We start from the raw sequence: 27,192 nt of genomic DNA, 5'->3' as shown, positions 1-27,192 counted from the left end.
CATTATCCTTAGCAATACTGGAATGTGTGATGAGGCAGAAGGAAGGAGGGATGGCCAAAGACAGAGACAGCAGGCGGGAGGAGTACTGTATGCACAGGGGGTGACCAACTTTTCAGAGTCAACTGGGGCACAGCCCATACCAGTCCAGAGACATAACAATGTATGAGAAAGAACTGTGCACAGGTTTTATTACTTTAACACAGAGATATGAAGAATAGGTATTTATTTGAAATTATTATTCTATACTAGTTTTCTGTTATAATACATGCTTTTATTTAAACAAGATGGAAGGAGTGCAGATCAATTTAGATGTGCTTGCCTGTCTTATTCTAGACTTGTGAGACACAGTCTCCTTAGGTGCTCACACATCTCTTCCACCAAGCCTATATTAGTTTGCTAGGGCTGTCATAACAAAGTACCAAAAACTGGGTGGCTTAAACAAAGAAATGTATTGTCCCACAATTATGGAGGCTAGAAGTCCAAGATCAAGTGGTTGACAGGGTCATGCGCTCTCTGCAGGCACTAGGGAAGAATCTGTTCCAGGACTCTCTGCCAGCCTCCTGCAGTTCCTTGGCTTGTGGCAGCCTAACTCCAATCTCCATGTGGCATTATCCCTATGTGCATGTCTGTGTCCAAATTTCCCCTTTTCGTAAGACCAGTCAACGTGGATTAGCGGCCCACCATATTTTAATACAAACTCATCTTAACTGACTACATCTACAATGACCCTATTTCCAACTGAGGTTACATTCTAAGGTATCAGAAGTTAGGACTTCAACCTGTGATTTTGGAGGGGACACAATTCAACCCGTAACAATGCCCAATCCCAAATTCTTTCCTGTCTGTTGTGCAGTATGTTCTGTTTTGCTTATCTATCTCCCTAATTTAATTTTCTGTCTTTCCATCTGTCTATCACATATCATTATATACTAATATATATAAAACAACAGATAGATTTCCATATACAATAACTTTCCTTGTAAGTAATGTCTGGGACACTCTGGTGTTGATATCATAACTGTTCTTATTTTCATTATCTGAACTCTCAGAAAATGCAGTCACAGTATTCACAGTGTGGAAAGTTAAACTAACACTATGTCAATACAAATCACAGCAGTTAATGCAATGGGCAAAGTCAATGATAGACTGTTACTGCTCACAATTACATCACACTTGCATTGCATCAGTGGATGATCCACTATTGTAAACTGCAAATCATAGCTGCCATGATTTTTTCTATGCCACAGGAAGGGGTCTCCTGGGCTGCAGGATTTTCAGTGGTAAAAATGGTACAACCAGGAAAGCTCTAAACAGGCCGCTCTCATCTTTGTTTTACTATGAATGCATTTAGGCTGGGCATGGTGGCTCACACAGGTAATCCCAGAACATTGGGAGGCTGAGGCAAGAGGATTGCGTGAGCCTAGAGGGTCGAGACCAGCCTGGGCAACACAGAGAAACTGCATCTCTATAAAAAACTTAAAAATAATAAATAATTCATTTTAATATATTTTAGAAATCATATTTGCAGCTAAAAAAAAAACAGAGGGATGAGAAAAGCACAAATGTCTGACCCCTCTAATTTATTCAGCATAATGAAGCACTTTAAAGATAATAAGGAACAAATTTCCATTTACATTTCAAATTCCTTAGGTATTTGGGTGCTTTTTTAATTTAAAAATTTGGTGATTTGTTCAAAGTTTAGGTGAGTTTTCTCAAAAGAATTGCTTGGAATATTTAATAAGAAGTTAAAATAACAAGTAATTATGTTCAATTATAGACAATCCAAGTAAAGTAAGAGAAATAAAATATTCTGTTTTTTGCCACCTCTAGTTAAATTCGGTAGTGAATTAGGGCAAGGTAGAACTCTGAATATAGTACACAACTAGATATGACTCGAGGGAACAAAAAAAATGCAAGGAAAAGGTTATTTTAATGAGATTCTTACTTGAGCCAGACGTAAACATCTTAGAAATATTTGTATTATAATCCCTCACTAAGATAGATTCATGTATGTAGTAAACATCAAGCATTAAAAAAAAAAAGGTGAACTTTTTATTCCTTAAGTATAAATTCTCTCATTCATAACATTGACTTTCTCTCCTCAAAGGTGATTTTTCTTCTGATCTATTTTTCCTAACAATTCTCTTTAGTTGTTCTAAGTCTGTGGCATTCTACATAACTATGTTCAATGTTTAGAGAACATGACAGACCAGACTACTGCAAAATGTTATGAGTTAATATGTCCCTAAGGTCAGCCAAAATCCTTGTTAAATTTCTTACCGTATCCTTCAAATAAATAGTTTTTCCAAAGATGAGACCAAATACCAAAATTTATTTTTATACAACTTATAAAGTATTTTAAAGCAGACTCCCAAAAGTCATGTAAAATATCAAAGTAATATAGCAGCAACAGCCTTAGCGTTAAATTTCAAAAACCATTTTAGGCTGGGTGCAATGGTGCACACCTATAGTCTGACTCAGCTACTCAGAAGGCTAAGGCAGAAAGATCACCTGAACCCAGGAGTTTCAGGTTGTTTCTGTGAGCACTGCACACCAGCCTGGGTGACACAGCATGGCCCTGTTTCTTAAAACAAAATTTTTAAAAATTCTAAAAATTTCTCTCTAGTTAGTATTAACTTTAAAAATAAAAAAAATCATGAAATAGAAAAGATTACTTCTTCCAACTCCTTAAAAGGTAAAGAATTAAAAGTAACTATAACTATTAACCAGAGTACCAAATTAATAACAGATAAAACCTGACTTTATGATTTTAAGTATCAAAAGAATCACTGTAAAAATGATAAATTTGATGTTATGTTCATCTAAACAACTTTGGACAAAGTACAAATCTTCCATGCTTTGAGGAAATTGTCTCTTGAATTAAAAAAAAAAATTGGGCATAACATCCTGGTCCTTCTCATTCCTCTCTCCTCTTCCCAAAGAGAATGGTTAGTTCTAGTATTTCTAGCCCAGTGGTTTTCTATGTGTAGTTCCCAGATGAGCAGCATCCGCTTGACTTGGAAACTTGCTAGATATAGATATTCCTGGGCCCCATCCAAGACATAATGAATGGGAAACCATGAGGAGCGGGACCAGCAACTGTATTTTGCAGGCCTTCCAGGTGATTCCAAGGTCTATTAAAGTGGAAGAAGTGATTTCCTAGCCTACAAATGGCCAGTGATCACTCAGCCACAAAGAGCTAGAAACTGTGCTGAGCAAAGGTTTACAAACACCCACCTCGGACTGCACAGCATTCTTAACGTGGACCTGCTACATTCCTCTAGAAAAGTTTTTCCTGACCCCTTAACTCTTAGCTGAGAGAACACCCAGTTAAGTGTCTCTGCAATCTCTGTGCTTATCTGTTAGAGTACTTAGCTCCTTGCAAATATCTACATTTCATCTGCCTTATTCACTATTATACCCATAAAGCCTAGCACAGCGCCTGCCCCATGTTTCCTGAGTTGAACCTTGCCTTCCCAGTGCTGTTAAACAAGCACATCACCTCTAAAGTCAAAATCCCAAGAATCCTTCAGGCCTATTTCTGAATGGCTGAGAGGATTATGAGAATATTAGCCTTTGGCTGGACGTGGTGGTACACGCCTATAATCCCAGCACTTTAGGAGGCTGAAACAGGAGGATCACTTGAGCCCAGCCAGGGCAATATTAGTGAGACCCTGTCTCTTACAGAAAAAAACAAAAACAAAAACTCACACTTCATTCCAAAAGAAAAGGAGAAAACCATCCAGATTTTAATGTCATAAAGATATTAGTGGAACAGAATTAGAGGTTATCAAATTTGTTATGAGAAAAAAAGTCTGAAGTTTTAATCTCCAACACCGATACATTTAGATTAGTGAAGCAAGGCTGGTAAAAGTGGATATGCAAGTAGAAGAGGTAGGGGAATGTGGGGCCTGCGTAACAGAGGTAAAACGTCTGAAAGCAGGCGGTTAGCGAGCACACTGGCAAACTAAGGAGCAACAGGATGTAGCGTAAAAAAAAGACAAACCAGGGTTATAGCTCTGCCCTTACTGGCCATGTGACCTTGTGCCTATTACTGAATTCCTTTGATCCTATCCCAAGAAATCTATAACAAATGGTTAATACATTTAAATATGGCCACCATTACTACCATCATCTTCATCACTTTATAAAATATAAAATGAGAGAATTAAAATTAACCAATAGATGGATGCATCTAGGAATGCCATTTGATACCACTACTATATCCCAATGCTGACGGTAGAACTTCCAGAAATATTTATTGGAAAACTGACTAGTGTAAGTCTTTTTAAAACTTTGGCCAGGCGCAGTGGCTCATACCTGTAATCCCAGCACTTTGGAGGCCAAGTTGGCTGGATCACAAGGTCAGGAGTTTGAGACCAGCCTGGCCAAGATGGTGAAACCCTATCTCTAATAAAAAAACAAAAATTAGCCGGGCGTGGTGTTAGGCGCCTATAATCCCAGCTACTCGGGAGGCTGAGGTTGGAGAATCGCTTGAACCCGGGAAGTGGAGGTTGCAGTGAGCCAAGATGGTGCCACTGCACTCTAGCCTGGGCGACACAGCAAGATGCCATCTCAAAAAAAAAAAAACTTACTCTATTTGAGCAATTCAGTATTATAATTAAGCAATTACATCTCAGGTGGTGGGGAAAGTTAAAAGCAATTAAGTTTTGAGAGGCAGAGACAGTTAATGACCATAGGCCTGTGGTATGGAGGACAGGATTTGAATCCTAGCTCTGTGGCAACTTTGGGCAACGCTATAATTTCAGTTTCTCCATTTGTAAAATGGGCAAAATTCCATCTTTATAGCAAGACTGCCGTGAAAATAAAATGTGATGCATCCTGATGGCAATCAGGAAAAAGACTAAAACAGAAAGGGCACTCAAAAGAGGGAAAAGGACTAGGTGCAGTGGCTCACACATATAATTCCAGCACTTTAGGAGGTTGAGGCAGGAGGATCACTTGAAATCAGGAGTTCCAGGCCAGCCTGGTCAACAAAGTAAGACCCCACAGCTACAAAAAAATATATTTTTTTAATTAGCCAGGCATGGTGGCATGTGTCTATAATCTACTTAGGAGGCTGAGGCAAGAGGATCACTTGAGCCCAGGAGTTAAGGCTGTAGCAAGCTATGATTGCACCGCTGCACTCCAGCCTGTGTGACAGAGTATCTGTCTCTAAAAAACAAGTGAACCAGGTAAATGTTCTTATTACAATTATAAAGAAAAGACTTAAACGGGCCTATTCCTTCCTGCCTAGGTATAATCATTCACATCTAGTTACCGACACAGGGGTGACCACACAGTCTCTATGAGTCAGGCCTGGGTGATGGGAAGGAATGGATGATTAGACAGATCATTACAGTCAGGAAGGATCAGATGCACTACTAATGAACACTGCTAAATATTTTACTAGAAAAGATAACTTACGTGAGCAAATGACCTCAAAAAGCAGTTAATATTGCTTTCTACTTGTTGCAGAAAAACACTCGGGATGAAAAGGAAAATGAATACTTCTAAGGGTAAACTAAACTGTTTTATTGACCTCATGGTTTTTGTCAGCTTTGCATCTCATTTTGCACAGCTGTATTTCACCAACACGAATTTAGTTGTGTTCAGAATGACTTTATGTTCATCATACCACAGTGTGGCATGGTTGAAATGGCCTCTGAAAATTACCTAGTTTCTATTACCAATAGATTTTTAAATCCCATCCACAAAAGCTCTTCCAGTTTGCTTTAAACTTAGGGTGGATCACCCCATGGTGAGGAGCACAAACAGCTCACTGCATCGTGGGATTGCTATTCAAAAGTCCCAAAACTACACCGCTCTCTCAGGTTTCCACCTGCCTGTCCTACTTCTGATCCTCGCAACCCAAAAAACTTAATTGGATCCAATCTCTTTTTCATATAAACCTTCTGATATTTGTAGACAGTCATATGTTGATCATTTTCACATTGCTCAGGTAAAGATGCTTCTAGCCAACCCTTTTCAGAGTTCCTGAGACCTATTAACTACAGTCTTCACAAAATAAAAACAAAACAAACAACAGAAATCAATGAGCCTCTTGATTAAACGAACCATTTACACAATGGTTCTCTGAAGACAATTTTGGCAGAATGAATCAATATCCTTAAAAAATACATAGATATTTGCCCAAGAATTCCACTCAACAAAATTATTCTTTGAAAATAATTATTCATGTGCACAAATGGGAAGATATATGGGTATTCACTCAAAGTTACCTATGTCACTGAAACACATAACAACAGGGCATTGGTTAAATGTTATTACATATCCATATGCCACCAATAGAGACAATGATACCACCAATAGTCTGAGAATGAAAACATCTTCAGAACTTGCAAAAGACTCAGAGTTTACCTCCTTCACTTTCTTAGATACCATTTGAGGATATGCTGCAGCAAAATAAGTGAATAAACAAGAAAGTCAAATACATTGGATTGAGGAAACAGTGACTTCAGCCCAGGACTGGAATGACAGGGAGCCCCAGGACACTGGCAGCAGCCCAGAGAGCAATCTGTTCAGACTGCAGCAGAATAGCAAGCTCCTGGAGCAGGTACGTGGGAGCTGGGAAAAGATGGTTGCAGAGATTTAGTAGTATCCTTGAGTATGAAACTACTCAAATATGCAGTAAAGGCAAGTGATGGAGGAAAAAAAAAGGAAGGCAATTAAAACTCCAAAAATATGACACAGGAAATGTAATCCAGGTCCTGCAGCAAACTATTTTAATGCAATCATAATAAATACTTTACTGATTTTCTATGTGTAGATCAACTGGCTGCAAAGAAAACCTTATATGATTACAGAATACAAAGTAGATATTTTTAAATCTCAGCAATACACAAGTACAAGTGATAAAAACTGAGAAGCAACGCAGAAGTTAGAGAAGTAGAAGAAAAAATAGGGGCACTAATATCTTCATTTTTAAAAGTACCAAGAGGCCAGGGGTGGTGGTTCATGCCTGTAATCTTAGCATTTTGGGAGGCTGAGGCAGGAGGATCACTTGAGCCCAGCAGTTTCGGACCAGGCTGAGCAATGCAAGGAGACCCCATCTCTACAGAAAATTTTTTTTAAGTTAGCTGTGGTGGGGAGAGAGGTCCAAGATGGCTGATTACTAGCAGCTCAGGATTGTAGCTCCCAGCGAAAACACAGAGAACGAGAGGACGCCACACTTTCAGATGAATTTTTGTTGCTCACAGACCAGGAGATTCCCAGCAGAAGAGCCCCACAGGTCACCAGTGTGACTCTTGTGGCCAGCACAGCGGTTTGGCCAGCGCAGAGGTTTTGCCGGCGCCCCGCATGGCGGTTCTTGGTACAGAGTAAATGGGACTGGGTCCCCTTTTGGTCGATGTTTGGAGCTCCAGGAAGGCAGAGTCGCCTATTCAGCTGATTGAAAAAGGGACTCAAGAAGGAAGCCAGACCAGAGATTGCTGGGCAGAAAAGCACCACAAATCTTAACGCTGCTGTTTTGGCTGACACAGTGGGTTGCTCAGATTCCGGCGCTGGGAATCAACAAGTTGGATATCCACTCAGAGACCTGATTTGAAAGTCGGTAATTACAAAGACGACAGGTGGATAAATTTACAACGATGGGAAGAAACCAGCGTAAAAAGGCTGAGAAGACCCAAAATCAGAATGCCTCTGCCTCTACAGGGGATCACAGTTCCTCATCAAGGGACCAAGGCCTGATGGAGAACGAGTGCGTTCCATTAACAAATTTAGGCTTCAGAAGGTGGATAATAAGAAACTTCTGTGAGTCAAAAGAACATGTTCTAGCCCAATGTAAAGAAACTAAGAACTTTGAAAAAAGGTTTGATGAAATCCTAACGAGAATAGACAATCTAGAGAGGAATATAAGTGAATTAATGGAACTGAAGAATACAATAAGAGAACTCCGCGAAGTATGCACAGGTTTTAACAGTCGAATTGATCAAGCAGAAGAAAGGATATCAGAGGTTGAAGACCAACTTAATGAAATGAAACGAGAAGACAAGATTAGAGAAGAAAGAGTAAAAAGGACTGAGCAAGTCTCCAAGAAATATGGGACTATGTGAAAAGACCTAATTTACATTTGATAGATGCACCTGAATGTCATGAAGAGAATGAATCCAAGCTGGAAAATATTCTTCAGGATATTATTCAGGAAAACTCTCCTAACCTAGTAAGGCAGGAAAATACTCAACTTCAGGTAATACAGAGACCACCACAAAGATATTGCTCAAGGAGAGCAACCCCAAGACACATAATCGTTAGATTCACCAGGGTTGAAATAAAGGAGAAAATTCTAAGGGCAGCTAGAGAGAAAGGTCAGGCTACCCATAAAGGGAAGCCTATCAGACTCACAGCAGATCTCTCAGCTGAAACCTTACAAACTAGAAGAGAGTGGGGGTCAATATTTAATATCCTCAAAGAAAAGAATTTTCAACCCAGAATCTCATATCCAGCCAAATTAAGCTTCATAAATGAAGGAAAAATAAAATTTTTCACGAATAAGCAAGCACTCAGAGATTTCATCACCACCAGGCCTGCTTCACAAGAGCTTCTGAAGGAAGCACTGTACACAGAAAGGAACAACCAGTATCAGTCAGCCCAAAAACTTACCAAAAGGTAAAGAGTATCTCCATGATGAAGAATCTATATCAACTAATGGGCAAAATAGCCAGCTAGCATTAAATGACAATATTAAACTCAGAAATATCAATATTAATCTTAAATTTAAATGGATTAAATGCCCCAATCAGAGACAGACAGGCAAATTCAATGAAAAGTCAAATCCCATTGGTTCACTGTATCCAGATCCATCTCATAAGCAAGGACGCACAGAGACTCAAAGGGTTGGTGGAAGACTTACCAATCAAATGGAGAGCAAAAAAAAAAAGAAAACAGGAGTTGCAACTTTTGTCTCTGACAAAACAGACTTTAATAGTAACAAAGACTGAAAGAAACAAAGAAGGACATTACATAATGGTAAAAGGATCAATGCAACAACAGGAGTCAATGATCATAAATATATATGCACCCAATATAGGAACACCCAGTTACATAAGATAAGTTCTTAATGACTTATAAAGAGACTTGGACTCCTGCACAATAATAGCGGGAGACTTTGACACCACATTGTTAATATTTGACAGATCAATGAGATAGAAAATTAACAGGGACATCTATGATTTGAACTCAGACCTGGAACAAGTAAACTCAGTGAATATTTATAGAATTCTTCACTCCAGGTCCACAGAACATACATTTTTCTCAGTATCATATTACACCTATTTTGAAAGTGACCACATAATTGGAAGTAAATCACTCTTCAGCATTTGCATAGCATTTCACAGACTTAAATGAAATATTGGTTGGCTGTTTGTTTGTTATTTTCTTCCCTTATTCCTTCCTGTCTCCACTGTTAAGCACAATTATCGGCATAAAAGAGGTTTTTAATACCCATTTTTAGATTGCATTCCAGCCTGGGCAATAGAGCAAGACTCCTGTTCTCTCTCCCCCTTTCTCTTTCTCTTTCTTTCAAAAATAATAATAATAATAATTCTAACTCAATTAAAAAAATTAGCTGTGGTGGTAAATGTCTGTGGTCCCAGCTACTCAGGAGGCTGAGGCAGGAGGATTGGTTGGCCCTGGGAGGTCAAGGTTACAGTAAGCCCTGATAGTACCACTGCACTCCAGTGTGGGTAACAGAACGAGACTCTGCCTCGAAAAAAAAAAAATTTTGTTTAAAGTATCAAGGGATGCTGTAGGACCAGAAATAAGAATACTAAAAGTTTTAAAAGGAACTGAGAGACAAGTAGCATTCCCTAACTACATTGGGAGGAAGAAGGAAAGGCAAATTGGGGTATGAAAGTTAAATTCTTGTCCACCATAGCAAGAAAATACTATCTAACATTATTTATTATCCAACATTAACAAATCAAGATGTGGATAGTCTCTGAACATGGCCACATCAATTCCTTCCCTCACTGTATGTGCAAAAAGTTCCTCATATCAAGAGGAGGTCTTATTTCCCACCCCTTAAATCTGAACTGCCCTTAACAACTCACTTGATGAATAGAACATACTGGAATTATCTATGTAGTAAGTCTTCTGAAGCCAGGTTCTAATAAGCCTTGCAGCTTCCTCCTGGGTCACTTGGAACAATCACTCTTGAAATGTTCTTCAGAACACAATGACAAAGTTGTGAGAAGCCCAAGCTACAAGGAAGGACCACATACAGATGCTCTCCCACTGAACTCCCACCAATGAGCCCTTCTTAGACATTCAACCCTGTCGAGCTTTTAGATGATCCCAAACTCCACTGCCATTTAATAGCATCCACATGAGACATCAAGCAAGACTGTCCAGCTGGCTTGCTTTCTCCCTTCATTTTTTAAAAATATTATTAAGAACTCATGAGTCAATGGATTTCAATCAACCACAGTCATTATTCTAATTGATGATCAAAGTGTCACATTTTAAGCCAACAGAAGAGCCTTCACATTGGATCTTATGTCTTTTTGACATAGTCCCATTAATCTTCGATAGGTTCCTTGCTTTCTGACCCAAGATTGCCAGAACCACTTCAATACATAAAATGAAATTTTAAATTTTAGTTTTGGCCAGATGCAGTGGCTCATGGTGTAATCCCAATACTTTGGGAGGCCGAGGTGGGTGGATTACTTGAGGTCAGGAGTTCAAAACCAGCCTGGCCAACATCTGTATTTTAGTTTCTACTAAAAATACAGAACAATAAACTGGGTGTGGTGGTGGGTGCCTGTAATCCCAGCTACTTGGGAGGCCGAAGCAGAGAACTGCTGGAATCTGGGAGGTGGAGGTTGCACTGAGCCGAGATCGTGCCACTGCACTCCAGCCTGGGCAACAGAGCAAGACTCCTTCTCAAAAAAAAATAAAATAAAATAAAATTTTTTTAGTTTTGATCACATTTTTATAATACACATATATGAGAAATGCTGTTTTTGACTTATGCATTTTGACTTATACACGTATGCATATAGGAAAAAAGCACATTCCTAAATGTAAATGTTAAGTAAGTAAATAATATAATAGTTATATAGGCTGTGAGATTGGGGCATCATTTTTTCTTTTTGCTTGTCAATGTTTCCTAATCCTTAAATAAAAATGAATTACCTAAATAACTTTTAAAATATTTATCACAGCTTTTTATTTACAATGTTGCTTTTAGGGAATAATGCTTCCAATATTGCTTTTGGAAACCACTGAATTCCCAATGTATGCCTTTATGGTTCTCTTTCTACCTTCTGAGTTGCCTGATCATCCTTCTTCTGGTCCCTGACCCTGACTGACTGCACTGTCCTTTAAGCGAAGCTTCATTTCTAATGGCATATGGGCCACTTTCCCCTGGGACAGCCATACATCTCCAAAAACCTCTTACCATCTAAAAGTATCTCTCTAAACTGCTTCTCCCATTTCCTTCCACGGTGTCATCTTCCTCTAGTGCTCTGGATCATTTGGTCTCTTCTTTCCCTTCCTTCTCTGAAATCCAAATTAGATACTGTGCTCTACTCACTGCAAAATGACTCAGATTTGTTTCTTCCTCATTAATATAACCACTGCTATAACCATTAAAATTAACTTCTTTGTAATCTGTCACCTATATTACTTCAATCACCTCCTAAAAGATATCCTCCCCCCCCCCACCAATCAGATTTTTTTCTGCATATCATCATCGGTTTTATCCTTCTAACATGCCAGTTGTATCAAGTTATTTTCTGGCTAAATATCCTACATCTATTCTGTGAAAAGCAAAAATGCAAGGCTAGTAAGTGTGAATTTTCACTCCACCTATCAGGTGGACCCATCTTACTCATCCAAATGTATAACCATCACCCATGTCTACACAAATCCCATTCCCCGACAGCCCAAGTCCTCAATATCACCCATGAAGATCTGGCATCTCCCCAGTGACTTTGCTCAAAATGTGTTCTGACCTAGGAAGCTTTCCCTACTTTTTTTTCCAATACAAATATGCATATTTTTGAAGGCTTAGTTTAAATCCAGCCTAGCTCAAAAGCTCTCTTAGAAAATTTAAAGGCATTAATACACATATGAACATTTATGTGAAACTCCGAGAATCTACATCAAGTACTATCAGCAGTTATCTCTGGAGAATCAGACCTAGAAAACATTCTACTTACTAAGCCCTATATTTCTACAAACTCAATTTTTTTTTTTTTTACTAATGCCTATATTCAAAAAAAAATTAATGAATTAACACAATGATCCTTCCATTCCTTAAATTACTATGGTATTACTGATTGATCCCTGGATGACATTTTAATTTTTACATAGTATCTTATATTTAAATCTTAAATCCCTAATTGAAAGCACAGGTTCTATCCTATCATCAATCCCTACCTCCCACCTGCCTTAGTTCACAACCTCTGTAATACCTGGTTGATCCGGCCAGTAGGGAAAAAAAAGAAAAAGAAAAAAAACTTAAAAAAAAAAAAAATCCTGTGAGTTTGATTGGGAAAAAAAAAAAAAGAAGTTAAAAACCCTCTGTGAGTCACACTGGGGTGTAGAACTGTGCTTCAGTAATCTTGCTTCTGTATTTTCTAATCCTGTACACTATCAATATATCAATGACTCTGGGCTCATTTAATCTAATACACCCATGACAGATAGCATCATATGTGACATACACTTCCATCGGCATAGGTGGCCATTAGATAAGATTCCGGTTATGCGTAATTCCTCGTTACTTTATCCTTTTCTCTCCTATTCAAGAAAACCTGCTAAAATACAATTGAGATAGATGCTATTAAAGCAGTAAGATTAAATCTTTCTATAATATTTTTAAATAATTACAAATTCTGATACTTTATTGTTGGTAAATTATGACAAAACTCACAACTGACTCATGGTCAGTGTGGTGTTTCTGCTCTGTCATCTACCTTTAAGGAGCTTTGCATAGACTAAAATCTACATTTACCATGGCCTCTGCATGACTATGAGGGAAAACAAAACAGGATTTGTCGGATCCCTTCTGAAGCTTAAAAGAAAACTCTCCTTTTGGCAAGTAATTATGGAAGTCTGGATTTTCTTACTATGGGAATTTTTCCTACCAGCTAAGAGTAGCTAAGACCAGAGGTTTACAAGGTAGAGGGAAAAGAGAACTAAATCATGCACCTACTATTGCTAGTATAGTGCTAAATACTGTTCTACCACCAAAGGCGTGGACAAAGATGGGCACCCTTTCCCTACTACACCACACTATATTACACCACACTACACTACCCCACACTATACTATGACTATATGTTGGTAGGAAATAAGTTCAGGGCCTCCCAAATTGGAATCCTGTGTAAAAATATGACTGTGTTCTACAGTGGCAATGATGGGGCATTTTTAAATAGGTAATAGACTGAGCCAGAGTCTCAGCACAATGGAAATGTGGCCAGTCTATTACCTATTAATGGAAACCATTTCAGAGTATCATCAACCTAGAATTGAGGTTTGGAAACAAAATCTATTACTATATTTAATAACTATTCGCTTAATTCTAATCATTCAAGGTTTTTGATTATTATAAAACAGAGATGAAGGTTTGAGCTAACACACAGGCGTGGACTGTCAAATCAGACTCATGTGAAACAGTGTTCTTATCTAGCATTAATTAAGCTCTACTAAATGTTACAAAGATAGAGATGATCAGATAATTCAAGTGAAGCAGAGAGAGGTCTGGGACATCAAGGGCCCCTGGCAGCCCAGGTCTTTCTTTCCTTGCTGTGTGCCTACATGACCTTCTCCCAGGAACTGTGCCTTATAGATACTGGGTTCTCTTTACTATAGGTAATCCTTACCCAAGGACACCCTGCTAAGGTCATTTTAAAGTTTCTTCTTCCTAACACACATCAGTACTCTATTTATCCTAAGTCCTGTTGACAAGGAGATTAGATTGGGCCACATGCCTTGTTTTTCTCCCCTTCTGTCCCCCAAAGAAGTGAATGGATTGCCAGGCCAGCTGCTTTCACCCCTTCCTCCTAGGGTTACTTAAGAACCTGGTGACAGAACTTAGCTTATTGTTAATTCCCCCATTGCCTAGTTCTCTTGCATTAGTACTAAATCAAATCGTTTCAACAAAACAATTGCATCACAGAATCTCAGAATAAGAATAGAAGCTTTAAGACTATTTAATGCAAGCTCCTACCTAAAACTTCTGCTTATTGTACCTACTTTTATATCTATCCAATTAAAGCTATCTTACAGTAGAATTGCCACTCCAAAAGGCCTTTCTATTGTTATAATCTTCCAATCACTGAGGATGCCTTTCTTCTATAAAAGAGAAGTCTCCCTTACCTCTCTTTACCACCGCATTGGTCCTAGTCCCAACATTTTAATTAATCTAGAGTAAGTCTACTCCCCCTTCCACTCAGTAGTCCTTTCACATTTCCAGGAACATTTCAAAGCCATCATGTCCTAGTTCTTAGCTTTTCTAGGCTGACATCTCTAGGTCCTTCAGCTGTTTGTTATAAAACAATAGCTACATAATCTAGTATCTCCTCTCTATGGTTAACTGGCAGCTCTCTTACAGAAGTTTAGGGACTTCAGATGATGATGGTCCTGGATGTGGTCTGACCAGGCAAGCTATGTGTGAATTGGATATCATGGCTCCCATAACAGAATCTAAATTTGAAACAGCTTTCTGTTTTAGCAGATGTGATATACTATTGGCATAACTGAGATGCAGTCATCTACCACCTCCAGGTCATTCTTTATTCTTATGCTTCATTGAACCTAAATGCAAAACTTAACATTTATCACTATTAAGTTCCACCCATTTGTTTCAGTTTACAGTGCCAATATGAAGACTTTTTAAAAATGTAATACATTGTCCAATATGTTATTAGTTTTCCTACCTTTGTTTCAGTTATCTGATAAGCTTGCTTTAACTTTTTTATTATGGTAAAGTATATATGACATAAGATTTATCCTTTTGACAGCTTTTAAGCGTACAATTCAGTGGCATTAAGTGCATTCATTTTGTTAAACAACCACCATCACCATCCATCTCCAGAACTTTCCATATTCCCAAATGGAAACTCAGTACCATTAAACAATAATTCCCCATTATCCCTTCCGCCCTGTCCCTGGCAACAACTATTCTATTTCCTGTCTTTATGAATTTGATTATTCTAGTTACCTGATATAAAAAGATTCATATGATATGCTTGTTTTTAAAAATCTATTTAAGAACAAAATATTGACTTGGGTGGACATGACGATCTTCTTAGCTAACATCTATCTTATTGCACACCAAATCTAATCTACAACCTATTTTCTTTCCTGGCATTGAAAGGAAAATAGGATTCAAAAAGCAAACAAGATTAGAGGAAAAAAAGCGAAACAGCTTTGCTAAGGTAATTCCACCACACATATCCGAGAAGACACCCTGTGCCCCTAGAGGAACACGAAACAGTAACCACAGGACAAGGAAGGTAGGTAGAGCCAGACTGGAACTCCTCCTACACCAACAATGAGGAAGGCCTTACAGGAGTTTGTTACATTTGGAAATTATGGGAATGGTCACATCAGATATTTTATATCAAAAAATAAATTTTTAAAAATTTAAATTTTAATTACAAAACAAAAAACCACACATACATGTATGTATGTATGTGTATATAAACACATAACATATATTTTGTTGTAAATATATAACACATATATATATATTTGACACTGACCACTTAACAGTTTTGCCATGCTAATCCCTCCATTAGTAGTAAGAGTTACAAACTAACTGTACATTTGTGCTTTTATATAGACTTCTGTAAGTGAGCTATAGAAATACTAACAAAATAATTAATTATCAACAATTCTGCCAGTGTTTTGCTCATTACTGTATAAGAAAGTTGAAAATCTTTTGTTTCAGGAAGAAAAGGATTGCTTGTTGAGTTTTTAAAATATTTTTCAGTAATTAATATTTAACATGTTTTATTAAATGTAAAATTAGTGGTAATTAGAAATCATACAGACCTGAATATCAAATCTTGCTTTAGTAAGCTATATTAGGTGGCTATTTTTAAATCTACCTAGTTAATTTTTGAAATTTTGTTATCTTCTGAGATATTGCTATAACAGTTAATATAGTTACCTAAAATTTATTTTTAAGGCTATCTGAATGGAAGAAAAGGAGGAAATACAGTAGTTGTATGTAACTGCAAATAGTCAATGCTATTAAAATCTTTTTAAAACAAGAGAGTTTTTTTAATACTGTTAATAATTAAAATGTCAGCAAGTCATGGCATTTGTTTTATGGCATTTCTATGGAGAGTTTCCTTTAAACTAAACATAAGGCCAATATTTTTCTAATTCTTGTCTCCTGTTAATTACAACTTTGCTGAATCTAAAATGACAAATCTTTCATTTTTAATACTGCTTCATACATGTCTGCTCGTAAAATGTTTTTAAAATATAGATATTGGGGTAAAGCATTAAACAAGAAACAGAAATCTCACCTTTAAGGCATCACAGTGCTCCTAATAACCCTAAACAAATGCACTAAGAACCATTTGAACCAAGTTTTTTCCTAACTTGCAGCAGAATGATTTAATGCTCAGATTCAAGGGTGGTGTAATAATACAGCGGACTTGGAAATGGAAGCATATTGAGTGACTTTCAAGTTTAAATGTTTTCCAAATATATTCTAACTCATTATCTAAAGGCATGGTTCAATTGGAGATAGAACATGATTCACAAGGAATACACACACAAAAAAACGAAAGCTACCAAAGCAGTCAGAAAGGATGTACAAAGGATGGTAGTTTGTCCTTAAAACTTGGAGATTAAAGCATAAATGTGTTCATTTCTCCTAGAATAAGAGATCAGCTTGTCATGCTTTCCTTGATAATTAGTATCCTGCTCCAGGGGTGAAAGGTGAATATCAGGGAAAAAATGCTGTAGGATTTGTACCTCTCTCTATAGACAGAAGAAAATTCCTTAAGCTCTAAATTACTCTGCCAGAGAATTTTAAAACTTCAATAAATATAGAGAGATACAAAAATAGCAATCAAGACATTATATAACCTATAATACCTTAAACTCCAAAGAATCTTACTTTGCAACTATTTCTTCAGTAGGGATACATTTTGAACCTACAGAGAACTTGCTTCTATTTGTCACTTTAAGTTTTACTTTGTTCTAATAACAAAATCATTTAAGAAAAAAAAAGCTTCCTGCAAATAGCTTAAACGGTTACATAAGTATTAAGTCAAAGCGCTTTCCAAATACAAGTTCTCATTATTACATAAGTGATAAGAATTTCATGACCATTTGCCCCTAAAAATTATAATTATTATTATTTTTGTTAGACTTACATAGAATAACAAAATGCACAAAGTGACCTGGGAATTCACTGCATGGAAAAAAAAACCTTCTTATAGTCAATGAGTAACTACCGTTAAGATTGGTAAATAACATGGGATCTTTAGAGCATCTATTAACATTCATCATTTCACCTAATTCTTCCTGTTTAGTTTCCCTATGAATAGATTCACCTTAAAAGATAAATTTTAGACTATAACAATGGAACATATAATGACATATCAAAAATGCAACCATCTTTAGGAAAAAAATTGCAGTTGCAATATCTATGTTGAGCTTGTTGTTTTATCTATGTTGAAAAATAACTGATTCTAGAGAAACCTAACAAACATGTAAGGAACATAAAGTTGCTACTTTATAAATGTATATGTAGAAAATTTTTTAGATATACAATTTAATATGTTTTATTGCCTGAGATCTGTTAGAGGAATCCTCTAATAACCTTGGTCTTAGAATTCTGATAAAGTCCCCACTGCTCCAACCTACTTAAATGTAATTATGGATATACATGTAATTGCACATGGAATTAAGCAGAAAAGAAATATTTTCACTGGCTCATCTCCCTGGCAATTAAATTGTAAATGCATCTAGAAAGAGACAAATATCTATAGCTACACAACCCTGAAGGTTTTAAATTAAAATTCAAGGAATTAGAGTCATCTGCCTGTCTCAAAATCTATGAATACAGACAGATACACCAACACAGACACACATAAAGTTATTATTTTAGTTAATACACAAGATAGCATATCACAAAAGCAATCCCTGAATGCATCTGGAGAGGGTCATTAAAAACTAAGAATTGTATGTTTAGATTTGTGTTCACCCATACATCACAATTCCCAATCTTGTCTGCTAGTTAGGCTACAGAAAATCCTGAAACTTACCAGTATAAAGTAGTATGCATACAGGGCTGCACAATGATGTATTATAAAAAATTTGTCACCAATCACTTTCCAATACAAAATTATAATGGACAAATCTGTAAGAAAAAAAAAGTGAGTAAGGTATTACATAAGAAAGTTGCACTGTTTTTCAAGTATATTGAACTCTTTCTCCTGCCAACTCATCACGGTCCACTCTGAGCCCAGAGCACTTTGTTCATGCCTCAGTCAGTCTAATATCTACTTTGCCATAAAATTTCAGCTCCTATATGCCTGTCTCACCCACTCTCTTGTGGCTCCTCCAGAACAAGAACTAGGTTATGAGCATCTTTATACTCTCAGAATCTAGCACAAGGCCTGGCATATAGGTTGGTGCAAAAGTAATTACGATTTTTGCCATTATTTTTAATGACAAAAACTGCAATTACTTTGTACCAACTTAATTATATGTAATACAATATTCGTTAAAAACATAAATGAATAACTTGCTTCCAGAGTAAAAATAAACAAAAAATAGTATTGAATAGAAATAATTTTAAATAAGCTTAAATGACTGATTTTTGTCACTACAATAATTCAAACAGAGATAAGATGGTCATAGGGAAGGTACAAAATGATAAACTCATTTATAAAACAAATTCTACAAAAAAATACTTTAAAAATAAAAAAGAATGCAACTAAATATTAATTGAAAATAGTGATGCCACCAAGAACTATAACTACTAAAAAGAAAAACAAAGAAAAAGGTTCTGAAGTTAAACACTATTACTCAGAAAGTAATTTGTTTCCTTTAATAAAATAGAAATTGTTCCATAAGGCAGAACATGGTGGCTCACACCTGTAACCCCAGCGCTTTGGGAAGATGAGGTGGGTGGATCACTTGAGGTCAGGAATTCAAGACCAGCCTGGCTAACATGGTAAAACCCTGTCTCTACTTAAAAAAAAAGTACAAAAATTAGGTGGGTGTGGTGGCACGTGCCTGTAATCCCAGTACTCTGGAGGCTGAGGCAGGAGAATTGCTTGAACCCGAGAGGCAAAGATTGCAGTGAGCTGAGATTGCGCCACTGCACTCCAGCCTGGGCGCCAGAGCTAGACTCCATCTCAAAAAAAAAAAAAAAGAAAAGAAATTCCTCAATGTTAACAAAACTATTTTTTTTTTTAACCAAATAGTTAAACATAAAATGTAGACATGGAAACAAATAGCTATCATGAATGGATATCAGGAGAGGATTCAGGTTTTGTGGGGTCAGAGCTTATATGAGGACCTTCTCATTACTAATACAAGCCTAGACATGAATATTTAGAAAGAGAAATCATCAAGATTTTCTTTTAGAAAGAAAAAAGAAAACCTGCAAATGTGATTTTAGAAGTAAGAAAACCTGCAAATGTGAAAAATCAAGAAAAGTAATATAACATTATTAGTAATTAACTGCCTGATACATCCTCTCTAAATATATTTATGTACATATTTTGGCTGTATATATTTTGGTCACCAATTTATAAGATAATGATTTTGTAATATGTTCTACACAAAGAATTTTTAAAATTTTCATTCAGCTTCATTTAGAAAAGTTTGTTTCAGTGCAGAACTCTTATTTCTAAGTTTTTGGGGATTATTATCTTATCTGAGAAACCTTAAGTTTCTTTCAGACAAGATTTTCTGGGGACTAACTGGGGACTATCAATTCTCTGAATTGATAATACTTATTAACCAGTGTATGTGACATATTATGAGTATTGTGTTGTCCTTGGCAATGACAGCGTTTTGTATCAAATGAGCAAATCTTTTCCCAATGTGTTCACATGATTCACTCTCCTTTTAATTGGTCTAACAAATAACCCAACAGCCTTTTCCTTATTTGATTTATTCATTTACTCACTTACATATTTATTTAGAGACAGCTCTCATTCTGTTGCCTAGGCTGGAATGCAGTGACACAGTCTCAGCTCACTGCAGCCTCTACAGCCTGAGCTCAAGCAATCCTCCCACCTCAGCCTCATGAGTACCTGAGGCTACAGGCATGCATCACTACACTTGGCTAATTTTTTAACCAATTACTGTGTTTTAGTATAATTTAATTTTTTGTTATAATTCATTGCTTGATGGCAGGCAATTAACATGTTTAAAAATTATAAAATAGGGTTCCCTATAAAAATGTCCAAATCAGGGATCTGCTATTTCTCATGTTTTACTGAAACAATCCAAAATGTCTTTTCAAATTCCACTTAAAATAACATATTCTTAACTTCTCCTTTACCTCGTTGTTAAAAAAAAAAAAAAAAAAAAAGGCAACTCCAACCCCATCCAACATGAGGTAAAATAAGAGGGGAATGTGGAGTAGAAAAAGTCCATCCCCTTAACTGACTACAGCTGAAACAGCTTACTTTTGCAAATGTTACCAAAACACAAAACCATGACTACTGGAACACATTTCAAGAACTCTTGCAAGCGAGGGATCCTAAAAGATAAACTTTGTTAGCCTCACAGTCACTGCACTTGAAAGCCTTGTTAAGACAAAAGGGGACCATGTCCTTGCTGATAAAAAATGTCCAGGCCTCAGTTGTTTGAGGCCTCACTCTGTAACTCTGATCTTAATTGAGAACCAGAAAGCCATTTCATGAAAAGACATTTCATGTTCTACCATCAAGGCAAGTACTTTTTCCTCTGCTTGTGTCCTAAAAGCTATGTCTCAAATAAACCAAAAGCACAGACTCTGTATTCTTTGTATAATTCTGTGAGTAGCTTAAAAAGAATTAGGCAATAAAACAACAACTCACATACCAGAAATGAGGTAGCCTGAAGCAACAGCAATATTTGCGTTTGCAAGTGATGGACCACCCCTGGAAAAAAAAAAAAAAAAAAGGTTCCTTTATTAAGTATATAGGTTATAGATAACTGATACTTCTTTTTTCTATAGAGATTTAAATATAATGAAATTGCTTTCTATAGATTCTCGAATGGTAAGCTGACATTTTCAAAAAACATTGGAAAACACACAATGACAGTTTAACCGAACCGTGACGCATCCTGTGCTACTGGTGTTAGGAGAAAGATGCTGTTCCCAGGAAATCTAGTAGCCTTTTTGTCCAAGATGAACTGTTTTAATCAAGAGATCTTCTAGAGCCCATGCCTTCCATGAATTTTACTCTGGCACTAAGCTAGTCTCCAAATTTTCCTTGAGGATAAATCTTCAACTCAGAATTCAAACTAGGCTGAAATCTTCTAAAGTATCTAAAGTCAATCCATATTGAGGTCCCCAATATTAGGAACAGACCTCTTGGGGATGACTAATAGTACCCAGTGCATTTTCCAAACTTAAGTTTTTAAAACTATTCCCAGAATCCCTAAATCCAGGGTACAGCATAGCATCTGTTTTGTTTTAAATTGGGAGGTCATCCTTCATACCACCAGTGGCATTTATAATGGATTTAGAGTACACCTAAGGGCCAACTACAGTGGACACTCCAATGTATTAAGTTACCTAAGACATGTCTCCTATCAATTCTGGATCCTATTCTAAACCTGTCAATGCACAAAGTATTGTTTTAACTATGATAATGCTTCTAACCACATGGTTACCATAATTTCTTACAAATATTATCTAAAAGTTTTACTAAAATAATTTTACCAGGCTGGGCACAGTGGCTCACACCTGTTGGGGGGCTGAGGCAGGTGGATCACGAGGTCAAATGATTGAGACCATCCTGGCCAACGTGGTGAAACCCTGTCTCTACTAAAAAATACAAAAATTAGCTCGGCGTGGTGGTGCGTGCCTGTAGTCCCAACTACTCGGGAGCAGGAGAATTGCTTGAATCCGGGAGGCGAAGGTTGCAGTGAGCCAAGATCGCACCACTGCACTCCAGCCTGGCGCCTGGCAACAGAGCAAGACTCTGTCTCATAAATAAATAAATAAATAAATAAATAAAAAGAAAAAAAAGAAAAACAGCATCCCAATGAAAATGTATCAATCCTGATATAATTCTTATGGGAATAATTTTATATTTTTGAATTTAAAAAGTCCTTGCAGTCAAATGATGGTGGTCAAAAGACCAGGCTAAATCACCCTACATCCCCGAGCCCACAACAACCACATCTCAATGCAGTGCTTCTTCAAATATGCCTCCTGTCTCAAACTAAGCTGAACTAAGCCTTCTCATATAACACCAGGAAACAGTTTGCAAAATGTCTGCCATTGGAATGACATTTAAGTTTTTCTAAAAGAACCATCTTACATGTTAACCTATTACTGCTGAACATAGTTATTAGTGCATGTGCTTCAAATCTTGGGGTACTAAATTCCTCTCACACGGCCATCTGTAACTCTCATCTCTTTGATATCAAATGATGAGTCAAACATAAATTGGAGGCAAAAAAGTCTTAAGTAGACATTATCCAAGTTGACTATCCTATCTCAATAATTTATTTTTCTTCAGAACCGTGATTACAATAACTTTGCTTTACTCATTAACACAGTAAAAATGTTTAAATTATCATCATATTCTCCTTGTTTGGGATAACAATTGCTACACTGAGGCAAAATGGCCTTCACTTGTATTCAAATCTAAAATAAATCATTTAAATGCACTTTGCTGAAATGTCTGAACGCAAGCATTTTAATAACGCATACGCCATCGATATATTTTCTGTTTTAAAGTAAGTGATGTTCTTATAAATAATTAATATCAAAACATAAATCAAATTGGCAATCTTAGAAAAAGAAACGGCTTACCAAAGTGGATCAGCTTTAGTAGCCTCATCGAATAAGAAAATGTACAGGCCAAAAATACCAACCACCAAAGAATGGCATGTGGATACTACCCTGAAATGAAACACAAAGATTTTACCTTCTTTGCAATAAAATTTAACTAATTCTGACAAGACATAGAACATTCTGAACAAGTTACACCTTGGAGCATTTATATACCAGAGTGAGTATAACGGAGAGTATAATGCAAAATTGCCATTTAGAAAGCCAAGGGCCACAGCTTTACTTTGGAATAAAGGAGAAAGATAACGAGGCCTACAATCTCCTGCTGGAGAATAGGTGAATCACTTCTTGGTTAAAAGTTCTAAGACAGATGCATACAGGATGATGCAGCTGACAGACTTCTGTGCGGACAGATGGCAACTGGCAAGGCCACTACCCTGTACCCTGCTCCAAGCTCCAGCCCCAACAGCATCAATGCAGGATAAGTTTCCTGCTCCAATCAGCTTCCAATCTACTGACCTTAACAAACTCCGTATCCTTAAAACAATTCAAATGGATCATAATATGAAGATTTATTTCTTGGGAGACTTCAGTTTTTAAAGTACATTGACCTAAACTATTGTACTTGATTCTTGCAACAATTTGTAAGAAAGCGAGGGAATTATTAGTGCCTCTTTATCATTATTATGAAAGCACTTCTAAATAGAGAAATTGAGGACCATGAATTTATACAGAAAATTTGTTTTTAAAAAAAAACACCCAAGTAAAAGCACAACATTCTCAAGATCCAGGTCAAGTTTTCTTTTATAGAAGGAATAAGTTTAACATAAAAACCATCAGTTTCTATGAATATATCTTGTTAATAAATTTAATGACGTGACCAATTCTCAAGCTCTATATTATGTTACTTAAAGAACTATATTCAGGAAACTGTATTTATCCATACAATGAAGTTTTTTACCCAAGAATTTCAGATTTCTCTCATCTTTATAAAGAAGCTCACAGGTAACAAAGCTTCTTTTCTCTTCATTAGGATAAAAGATGAGAGGAACAGCAAAGTTTTCTTTCTAAAAATTACTGGTATGCAATAAATTTTTCTCTACAATATGATCCCAGATCTTTAAAAGTAAGTAAAATATATCAACTAATATTAGGCTTGGTATCAGAAAATTTCATTGTAACTTGAAAAACCAATATACTTGACCTAATAGATGACGTGTTACAAAAATAGACCTATCATGCTAAATCAAGCCATATTTTAAATATGGAAAGATTCTCACTAATTTAAAGGCATTGACCAAGTAACATTTAAATACCTAAGAATCATTTTGAAACGTGAATAATTAATCCAATTTATCTGATTTACAAGTCTGTAATTTTCATGCCAAGCACTCCAGTATTACATTTGAACACAGGATAATAATGTAAATTCCTTGGCCAAATGTGGTGGCTCACGCCTATAATCCCAGCACTTTGGGAGGCCAAAGCAGGCAGGTCATCTGAGGTCAGGAGTTTGAGACCAGCCTAGCCAACAAGGCGAAATTCCGTCTCTACCAAAAATACAAAAATTAGCTGGGTGTGGTGGTACACGCCTGTAATCCCAGCTACTTGGGAGGCTGAGGCACAAGAATTGCTTGAACCTGGGAGGGAGGGGTTTCAGTGAGCAAAGATCACACCATTGTACTTCAGCCAGGGTGACAAGAGTGAGACTCTGTCTCAAAAAAAAAAAAAAAAAAAAAAGTTAAGTTCCTTGATATCAAACAAAACACTCCATCTAAATGATCATACAGCCAGCTCTCTATTGTTATTCAAAAGTTCTATAAAAGAAAAAATATATAACCTCTCTCACTACCTTGTTTTACTGTTTTGTAACCATAGTCAGAAAGCTCCCTTTTAAAAAAAAGACCTAACTTTTAATTTCTGACACTCAGGCCTCAGATTCACTTCTCTTTTGAGAAGCTATGTGGTAAATGAAAAGCATTCTAGGCCCTTAGCTGACAGAAATGGATATTCAGGATAGAAAAGTTAAATGTTACTTAGTCCAGTCAAATACCTCCCTCTACAATGAAGAGGAAAAACAAATACCCTGTTCTCACTCATACACTATCCGTATTAAAAGTCTATACTATATTTTCAGAAACTTCTGTTAAAAAATTTTATATTTTATTATTTAAGATCAGATTCCTAGCAAATGAAATATTAGATTCCTTAGTATCTAAAAAGAAATTCCAAGATACTACCCAAGATAAAATATTTCAATTTTTTTCAAAGAGGTTAGAAATGTTTTTACACATAAAGAGACAACACTCTAAAGAAATGATTAATGACCATTTTAGAAGAGCAATTTTAAGTTACTGATTTAATCAAGAGTAGTGTAAATAATGCCAACAGAAATTATATAGCTCAGTCAAAAAGAGTTCAATTTTAGAGAAAGATTAAAAAATTAGTAGTATTTCAACACAATAAGACTTTTGATGTGATAGGTAACAAACTGGATATAAATAATTAATATTTTTTTATTTTATAAGATCTAACACCTGTAAGTATATACGTTTTCAGAAAAAGTTGCAAGTAAGTACAGAAATTTCTCACTTTTAATCACACTGCTGTCTCTCAAGTGAGCACTTCCAGTAGCTGATTTTCCTCCAGTTCTTTGTGTACTAGATGGCTCAGACCACTCATTGTTCAGAGACTCTTTCCTGATTACTAGAAAGAATTATGTGTGTTTATCTATACTTTTCAAACTGGAGGCTGATTTTTAAGACATTTATACATACTTTACACAAAATATAGCCTCCTTTTCCTACTTTGGACTCCACCTCACAGCTTAAGTCCTATGTAAACAAAGCTGGAGTGAGAAGCAGGAGCAACCTTCAGAGAAAGAGAAAACGCCATTGAATACCTAAATGAATTTTATATAATCCCAGACTCCTTTTTCAAATAGAAACTCAGTTTCCCAAATGGTATTTCCCATATCATAGAATGGCAGTGGTAAATATTTTTTCAATTTCATTTCATTTTCATCTTGGCTTCTATCTCTCCGTACCGTCCCTATTTCTTTGACTTGCAGCTACCTAACATTCAAATACCTTTCCCTGTCCTAACCACAGTAAAAAGGAAGTCAAAATAGTTCAAAATTTAATCAGAGAATTTATGTATCCCCTTCTCCTTGCTACCATTCCATCTATCTTCATATGTTAGGAAATATTTTTTAAAGTAATGGTATCTCTAGTATAACACATTTGAACAATATTTTTGTGCTAGTCTTCAGACAAAATAATCATACTGCTTTTTTTTGAAAATAAGTGAAGAAATAATTTTTGCTTTCTGGCTGAAAAGAACTTTAGCATGTATGAACCTGATATATCATTGTAAAGTGCAAAAGAAAACAGCTAGAGTCTTCTTAAATTCACAGTCTGAGTTATAAAAATAGATGCCTGCAAACCAATTTGGTTCAAAAAAAGGGAATTTCAAGTCAAATATGACCATTCTCAAATAAATATTCAGACATTAACAATTTCTTGAATTGTAAAAGGAAATTTCAATGAAAGATAATTATAGCAAACTTTAGAGACTTGCATTTTATGGTTAGTATTAACTTCAACTAAATAGCAACAAAAAAAATATATGGCCACAGCTCCTCCACCTCACCGAAGTTTACAAATGGGCAGCAATGTTTGGGCACATAAAATGCTCTAAAGCAAGTGAAGCAGTCATCTGAGCCATTTTGTGTTGGAAATCTTGTGAGATTAACGAGTCATACACACACAAAAATATTGCAACCAACTTTTTAAAACTCTGGCAGAGTGTGGTGACTCATGCCTGTAATCCCAGCACTTTGGGAGGGTAAGGCGGGTGGATCACCAGAGGTCAGGAGTTCGAGACCAGCCTGGCCAACATAGTAAAACCCTGTCTCTACTAAAAATACAAAAATCAGCTGAGCATGATGGTGCATGCCTGTTGTCCTAGCAACTCAGAAGGCTGAGGCAGGAGAATCGCTTGAACCCAGGAGGTAGAAGCTGCAGTGAGCCAAGATTGCGCCACTGCACTCTAGCGTGAGCGACAGGGCAAGACTCTGTCTCAAAAAAAACATAAAATAAAAATAAAAACTAAAGCTCCAGCAGATTTCTGTATGAATAGATGTCTAATTCTTTCTCCATTTACTTTTTTGTTTTAAAATAAATCTTAAAAGCAATTTTTACTTTAAAATTATGTAACAAAATAAA

At 36.4% G+C, this 27,192-nt stretch overlaps 1 protein-coding gene across 5 annotated transcripts in view; it reads right to left on the bottom strand.

Annotated features, from left to right (window-relative positions):
* LOC116529996 (TLC domain-containing protein 4) overlaps positions 1–27,192 on the bottom strand; it is a 76,413-nt gene that overhangs the window by 21,316 nt on the left and 27,905 nt on the right. For all 5 annotated transcript variants that reach the window (XM_032247941.1, XM_032247942.1, XM_032247944.1 and 2 more), the window contains exons 3-5: positions 22,988–23,077; positions 21,040–21,098; positions 18,261–18,355 (exon numbers count right to left, since the gene is read on the bottom strand). In XM_032247941.1, coding sequence (XP_032103832.1) covers positions 18,261–18,355; positions 21,040–21,098; positions 22,988–23,077 — 244 coding nt within the window. The remainder of the gene's footprint in view (positions 1–18,260; positions 18,356–21,039; positions 21,099–22,987; positions 23,078–27,192) is intronic.

The sequence above is a fragment of the Sapajus apella genome, unplaced genomic scaffold (genome assembly GCF_009761245.1).
Source record: "Sapajus apella isolate SASKATOON/1434 unplaced genomic scaffold, GSC_monkey_1.0 scaffold64, whole genome shotgun sequence".
Lineage (NCBI taxonomy): Eukaryota > Metazoa > Chordata > Mammalia > Primates > Cebidae > Sapajus > Sapajus apella.
This window is presented reverse-complemented; position numbering and strand designations above follow the sequence as displayed.